The following is a 7,910-nucleotide window of genomic DNA, read 5'->3' as shown; positions in this document are numbered from 1 at the left end:
TTCTTGTTGAAAAGAAAATTTTCACTTATTGTTGATTGAGTTGGTAAAATTCCTAATAGGAGTTTTACATCAAACATTTACTTGGATCCTCTTTACATGCCTTTTAACCCCCATATTTATGTATCACCATTATCCAACGACTTCACTACTTCCAACAAAACTTCCAACTTAATCTCAAGCCTCTAGAAGTCGAGAATCCGGCTTCGTCGACCTACGTGCTAGTGATTTGACGGATATTAAGGCCTATCATTTACAGCTATTGCAGGGCTCATCTTCTTCTTCCTCTCATTGAAGCTACTGCATGTAACAAAGCTTGGAAGGCAACATTGCATAGACTTTAATGGCTTGTCCTTGAACATAGGGTTATCATGATCTCCATTAGCAGTCCTTTCACTACTGCAAAGAGAGGTAGCTCCAGAGGCATGATAAGGGGTACCATTTGCAGATTTTGAAGTAAGGTTTCGGTCTTCTCTAACGCTCTCTCGGAACAGTTCGAGGAGCTTCTTCTTTTTTCCCATCGGGGATGTTTCCAGAACAGACATTGGTGATCCTTCCACAGTGACCTTGCTAACTCGAGGTGTTGTCCCGACGGAGAAGCTATGATGAACAGGGGTATTACCACGAGACGGAGTAAAATCTGCACATAGATTACAACTTTTGGATTACACAACTATGATAGACTCGAAAAAAGAACGTGTACTCAACTCAGAAGCGAAGTATCAGTCATATTACAGCAATCAGTACTCATTATACGAGTTAATTCGAACAGTTATACTATTCTTACCCCCATTGACACTGAAGAAATCATCCTCACAATCGGAATCGAGATATGCTCGGGAATCGAAAAAGGTTTCTTCTTTACTACCTGCAGAATAAAAAATTGTTTCAGCTTAAGGTATTTAGATAGCAAAAAGGGAGCAATTTGATGAATATGCTGAAATACATTGAAATGCTTATCATGAAAGTAATATAGAAAACAATATCAACATGATGTTCAACATTACTATTGTACAATTTTCAGAAACTGTAACATGTATATGATGTAGCAAGCAACAGAACATCCTTGGAAAAACGCTATATCGCTTTGACATTCGATGGACGTATACATCAGCAACAACAGTCCCATGATTTATCTCCAAGTGTTGTACTGTATTGAAACATAAATTGTACATGTAGTAAGGACCACAACATAATCCACAAGTTGTCTTTCTTGGGGTTTTAATCTCCATTAATGTCAAATTATTGACAGTTAAAAGACAACTCTCTTAAAACTCTTTTGCAGCTACCTACTATTTAAGAGTGGTCCATCCATCAAGGGCTAATAAATTTACCACAAAAAAGGTTCCCCCTATATACTTACAAAAATAGATAGATACATCAAAAGATTGCTCATTGCTGGTTTGTCTATCTATTCCACATTGGACAGTAAGTCATTAAACAAGGATATATAAGGCTAAAGTTAGGTTCTCAACTTCAAATTGAATACTGCCATATATGTGAAAAATTAGCTTTATTTTATGTCATACTAGAATTCGCGATTAGCGATGTCGTTTTCGGGTAACCTAACAATTTTGCGATAGGCCTAGCCATTCCAAAACGGCCAATGACTTTTCTTGCAAGACAAGTGGAAAAAAGAAAAAACCAAAGGATAGCTACCTTTTTGTACAATATCTCATCATGTTTAACAGTGTTATGTTCACAAAAAGTTAGAAAACTGAGCTCTAATCCATGATAGATTAATTAACAAGCAAATTAAATATAATACCATGGAGGGCAGGGGAGGTCAAAGAAAGGGTCTAAAATCATCTAAGAAGGAGAAGGGAAGTCCAAAATTTAAATTAAAATAGAAGAGTTTGCACTAATATAATAGTGAAAATGTTTTGAAATGTCCCCAAACAAGCCATAATTATGCTAAGAAACTATAACATGGAGGACCAAAAAAAAAAAAAAAAACTATGAAAATATCACCATGTTTATCTCATAATCATCAATCAGGAGGGCCAACACAAATATCATTAGGCATATCATTCATGGCAGACATTGAAAAATAACCTTAAAAAAATAGATAACTACAAGCATCATCACTCATTAATCCAACAATATATTCATTTTTTTTCTGTAAACAAAGAACACAAGACTACTTGATATAAAGATCAACATGTTGATAGTAAGAAAAATGAAAACTCTGACAAACCAAATACCCATTTCAGATCTCACATCATAAAAATAAAACATCATCCAGAAACAGAGAAAGAAAAGTTATATAGAATAGATTTTTTCACACTCCATTGAAGATTAAAAGAAAAAAAAAAGTGAGACTAAAGCCAAATAGATTGTCTTTACCCCATAACCAAGCAAAGTAATTCCAACCTATTTATTTCACTAAACACACACAGAGACAAAAAGGTAAAACGAAAAAGAAGGAAAGTTACCAAAATCTTTGAAAGTATAGGGCGATTGAGTTATGAAAGCAAAGTCACCATTGGCAACTGGTTTCTCCTTAACAGGTGATGGTGGAATGATGAGGTTATTATCTGTTTTAGACCCAAAAGAAAGTCCAACTTTCATGGCTGAGGCTGGCTCTTGAGAGCTCTTATGCACTGAAACACATGAACCCATATCTATCTTTCTCTCTTTTTAGAGCCACAACATCACCCAATCTCAAAACAATAAAAAATAAAAAAGATGAAACTTTTCAAACTTCTTTTTCCTCTGCAACCTCAAAAGGCAGAAGCAAAAGAAAACGGAAGAGAAGATGGAGAAGAAAGCTTTTTTTTTTTTTTGGGGGGGGGGAGGGGATATGTTAAAGAGTGGGAAGATACATACCTTGGGTTAGAAAGAGAGAGAGGGTTTAGCCTTGAATTGAAAGGGAAGTTACCACTGCCATTGCCAATTAGCAAGCAGTGCATGAAAAAAAGCTGTTCATTATTTATTTAATATTAGTAGTTCTTTTTCCATATTTTTCTTACCTATTGTGTCAAGTGGACCCCTTTCACAGCATTTCTTTTCTTTTTAGTTTTATCATTATAGTAATTTTGGGACCCACTTTTTAAGTTTTTTTTGACAAATCGTGTGAATTGTGTAAAAGTGTCCTTTTTTTTCTTTCTTCCTTTTCTTTGATTTCTTATGTAAGAAATGATATTTTCAATATGAAAATAATTAATTTGTTTTAAAATTAATTAATATATTATATTTATAATATTATTAAATGTAAATATTTAATGAACAGTGTATAAACTGACTTAACAAATTAATAAATTAAATTCGCTTTGCAAAAACAGAGGAAAGAATAAAAGAACTGTTGGGGTACACTATTTATTACCAATTTATTATTAAAGAGAGGAGAAATAAATAAATAAATAAAAATAGATTGTATAGAAGGACTTTATACTTAATGGTTTTAGGATTACTATAATTTGATAGTTTAAATTTTTTTTATTGTTTTAAATATATGGTCATTGAGTTTTAATTCGATTGGTATCGTGATTGTTATCAATATAGGAGGTTGTAGGTTCGAGTATGTTGAATCATATTATCTTTTTATTAAGAGTTAAAAAGAGTCATGAGTAGTTCTAGATATTCTATTAAAAAAACCAAATATGATAAAAATTTATACTGAGATTAACTTTCAAATGTTAAAAGTTTTATGTTACATTTGAACCATAATCAAGTTTCATGTGTATAATTACACCCATAGGCAACAGCAGAGGGTTGGCAGGGGCCCCGACTCCTACCTAAAATTGAAAATTGAAAATTTGGCCCTTTAAAATATATGAAGTTTTAAATTAATACATGGTAAAGTTGCACTTTACCCCTCACAAAATGATGAAATTTTGATTTAATACTACAAAAAAAAAAGTTTTAACTTCACTCAAGATTGTACTAAATCAAAGTTTATGTATTAAATGACTCATTGAATTAAAATTCATATATAATTTTAAGATTTATCCTAAATTATAGTAAAAAGAATACATATTACTTGACCTTTTATAGAATTTGGACTTCAAAATATATTTGGAAGAGTTAGATGAGGTGAATTTTAAAAACTAATTAAATACTTTTTAGAAGTTTCATAAAAGTAATACACTGAATATAAAATATATTTTAAAATAAAATTAATAAATTCTTTGACAATACCTATATGTATTACTACTACTATGTAGTCAAACCAAACCCATATTATTTTATTTTTATTGATTTTGAGCTAATTAAACTCCAAGCTTTCAACTCTCTCAAATCATATGTTTAATCATTGTTTATTTTCTCAAACTTTGCTTTTTTTGAATGGATGAATTAATTAATTTGTAGCAAAGCTAAATGTGCACATAATTTTGTTGCTTCATTTAGGATAAAAAATTTTATTTGATATTTTAACTCTATAAAAAATTTATTTTAATTTTTATTTAAATTCTTATTTCTTTTAGTATGTAAATTTTGTATTGTTTCTCAAATCAACTTAAAATATATGAAAAATTAAAGTTTATTAATTTTCTTGATGTAGCATACACATGAATTACTATATAGATATTATGTCAGTAATTAATTAATTTTTAAAAATATTAAAAACACTATTAATTTTAAAAATTACTTAATTCTGACATAATATACGTGTGGGCTACCACGTGGATGCCATGTTAGCAAAATAATTTTTCTATTTATTTTGAGTGATTTGACAAGCAATATAAGTTCAAAATTAAAAAAAAAAAAATTATTAAAATAATATTTTTTAAAGCTGGAGAGTGAAATAATTTATTATGTAAAAATAAAAACCATAAAATTTTAGAGAAAAAAACAAAATAAATGTGAAATTGAGAATGTTGATTAAACCAAACATCTTTTAAATATATCTCATGCTTTGCATTCATTCCATAACTTTGGATCTCACAGTTTTTTTTTTCAAAATGATAAAATTCATTTTGTTTAATTGTTGATGACAAGATAGAAGAATATGTAAAAAAAAAGTTTGGGATTATATACAATATTTTATTCTATGCCTTTTGCCAGCTATCTTTGAAATTATTTGTTGGATTTTTTCAATAAATTATTTGTTGGATTTAGGTTTGAGTTTGGTAAAAGTCTTTCAATTGGTATTAAATGGATGATTAAATGCAAAAATTAGAAAAAAATTTCCTCTTCACCAGCAAGGGATTAATTATATAATAAAATCATTTAATTGAAAAAAAAACAAACACAGCCTTGAAATAAAAGAAAGAATAGTAAACCTCAAATTAGAATAGTAACGAAGTCGAATAAAAGGATTGATTTAAATTTCATGTAATTTTATTTTTGGAAAAACGCGAATAATTATAATTAAAATAAAATATTATAATATGTTATCAAATTAATAATTAGATTAAATTAAAAAAAAAACCTCACATAATTAGATAAGACTTCATTGATATAGTCGATTGAGTCATAGTTGCTAATGTAGGAGGGTATGGGTTCTAGTGTGTTTAAACGCATTATCCTTCTATTTATGAATTGAGGAGAGGCTGTGGATAGTTCTAAGCATTATGTCAAAAAGAGATATGATCAGAAATTATAATGAGTATATGTAAAAACTTTTGAATGAATAAACTAATTAATATTAATTTTTTAAAATTAATTAATTATAAAAGTCAATAAATTATACAAGAGTAATAATCACTTAAAAGATGAAGACAAATAACTTTTAAAAAAATCTTTGGGTTGTTTCAATTTCAACGTTCCAGTCATCCCGTAATTTCACATTACGTTCATCCGGTAGTATATGGTGTAATATTAATGTGATATATTCTTTAGGTAATTTCAAATAACGGTCGTAATCTTAAATTTTGGACCAATTTGTCTTTTATTTTTTTATTATTCTAATCAATTTAGCCACTCTTTTTTCTTAAATCAAGTTTAAGGCTTGTTGGGGATCAACCCGACTAAACAACGAATAAGTAAAAATAGTGAAAAAAATTGAGAAATTGAACACACAAATTTAACATGAAAAAACCCTCCAAAGAGGATAAAAAATCACGGGCAGAAATAATTTTACTAGAATGAAAAAAGAACGAAAAGTATAAAAGATGAAAATAAAACTAAACCTCGAAACTCGAAAGCAAATAACCTTCAAAACATAAACATAAAATTCTTCAAAAGTTTATGAGTTCTAATATCTGGGTGTATTTTCTAATGTTGTAAAAAAGTCTATTTATAAGCTAAATTCGTAGGTCAAATAAATTATGCTGATAAATGCTAAATATATTATACTAATAAGTACTAAATCTTCTAGAAAGAAAATATATTTTGTTAACTTGACTTGCAAGTAATCTCTTATTTAACTGAAATATGAGACATACTCAACAAGACTAATTAAAATAAAAAATAGTGAAATTATTATAATTATGATTTATAAATTTATTTCAATATAATATATTTACTTATTAATATATAAATTGTAATAAAAGATAAGAATTGTAAAAATTTATCATAATTTTATGAAAATTGAGACTATACTTTTTTTTTTTTTAATCTATTAGAATGACATTAGAGTAAAATATGGTTATAAATAATTTAACATTTCGTCAATCAAAAACCTAAGTTTTACATTCAAACCAAATGAATTAAACACTTTGTGATATTATATTCTTATAAACATGATTTAAGGTTTAACGAATTAGTCGCGAAGAAAGGCTTAACATGTGAATGGCTCAGCTTTTAGTGTGGCCTACACATTCATAAAATCTTAATCATATATTATGCATCTCAAAGGAAAATGACAAAAAGTTGAAAATTATGGATGAGGAGAAAAAAAGAACATTTGCCATTTTTAAAAAGTTTGAATGATTGAACTTGAAAAGAAGAATAATAATATATTGATTGGTATTTAATTTTTTTTAAATTTAGTATTTGAGTTTGATTTTAATGTTTATTTTAATATTTGAGGTCTTTTTTTCAGTTAAATATTTAAATTTGACTTTAATGTTTAATTTGGTACTTGAGAATTATTTTGTCCCAATTAAGTTCCTATATTTTTATTAGACCATACGTGCCAAATATTCATTGGATCCTATAATGTCATTTCACCTGTGTACTAATTTAAATATTGAAATTAAACTTAAGTATTAAATTGAAACAAATAAAATGTAGATAACAAATTGATCATTGCAACTAAACTTAAACAGAAAATAATATATTAACCCAAAAGAAAAGAAAAACTAAATATATATAAACCTTGAGAAAGTACAACTCTTTCTAATATAAATACAAATATTAACTAAATACAAATAGAAAAGTCTTGTGAAACATTTTTTTTGTTTTCTTATTAGAATTCTCAATTTTGATGATATGTGAAATTCACACCCAAATTCAACCTATTCAATTTTATCATAAAAATTAGTAGTTTGAAACAAAAAAAAAATTGAAATGAATTAAACATAAAACGATATTAATCAATGATGATTCGATTTGAAAAATTAGAGCCTCAAATATGAATAATCCAAATTCAAAAGCACTCGAAATAAAAAAAAAATTCAAACAAACCCGAATTAATTTGATTAAAGATTGACTCAACTCGATTTCTTTTTTAATAATCTCATTATGAGTTTTGATCATATATGATTTTTTGACACAATATCTAGAACTACTCATACTCCTCCCCACTCATAAATAGAAAAATAATATGTTTCAGCATACTCGAACTCATATTCTCTTGTATTGACAACAATACCTATACGAATCGAGCTAAAACTCAACAGGCGAAAATATTAGAAATTATATTTTAATGTAATTTGTATTGTGTTATATTTTAATATATATTGTTGTGGGTTGCAATGTCTTTTCAAAGCAAATGAAGAGAAGTGAAGTGAGGGCGAGGATGAGGCGTTGCTTGCAAATGGCCGTAGCTTTCAACGAAAACGATTGGAAATTGGCATTACTTTAGA

General features: G+C 27.9%; 1 protein-coding gene across 2 annotated transcripts; it reads right to left on the bottom strand.

Moving 5' to 3' along the window:
• LOC108454142 (uncharacterized protein At3g27210) lies at positions 1–2,940 on the bottom strand. Of its 2 annotated transcripts, none has more exons than XM_017752482.2 (4): positions 2,827–2,940; positions 2,433–2,660; positions 785–865; positions 1–637 (listed from the first exon to the last, which is right to left on the bottom strand). In XM_017752482.2, the coding sequence occupies exons 2-4, from the start codon at positions 2,617–2,619 to the stop codon at positions 237–239; spliced, it is 669 nt and encodes a 222-aa protein (XP_017607971.1). In that variant the 5' UTR covers positions 2,620–2,660; positions 2,827–2,940; the 3' UTR covers positions 1–236. The 2 variants fall into 2 exon arrangements, with proteins under 2 accessions (XP_017607971.1, XP_052875081.1); XM_053019121.1 differs by having other exon boundaries at positions 2,433–2,600; positions 2,827–2,898.
• Between the last annotated feature and the right edge of the window lie 4,970 nt (positions 2,941–7,910).

The sequence above is a fragment of the Gossypium arboreum genome, chromosome 9, assembly GCF_025698485.1.
Source record: "Gossypium arboreum isolate Shixiya-1 chromosome 9, ASM2569848v2, whole genome shotgun sequence".
Classification (NCBI taxonomy): Eukaryota; Viridiplantae; Streptophyta; class Magnoliopsida; order Malvales; family Malvaceae; genus Gossypium; species Gossypium arboreum.
The sequence above is the reverse complement of the archived record's forward strand: the minus strand, read 5'-3'. Positions and strand labels throughout refer to the sequence as shown.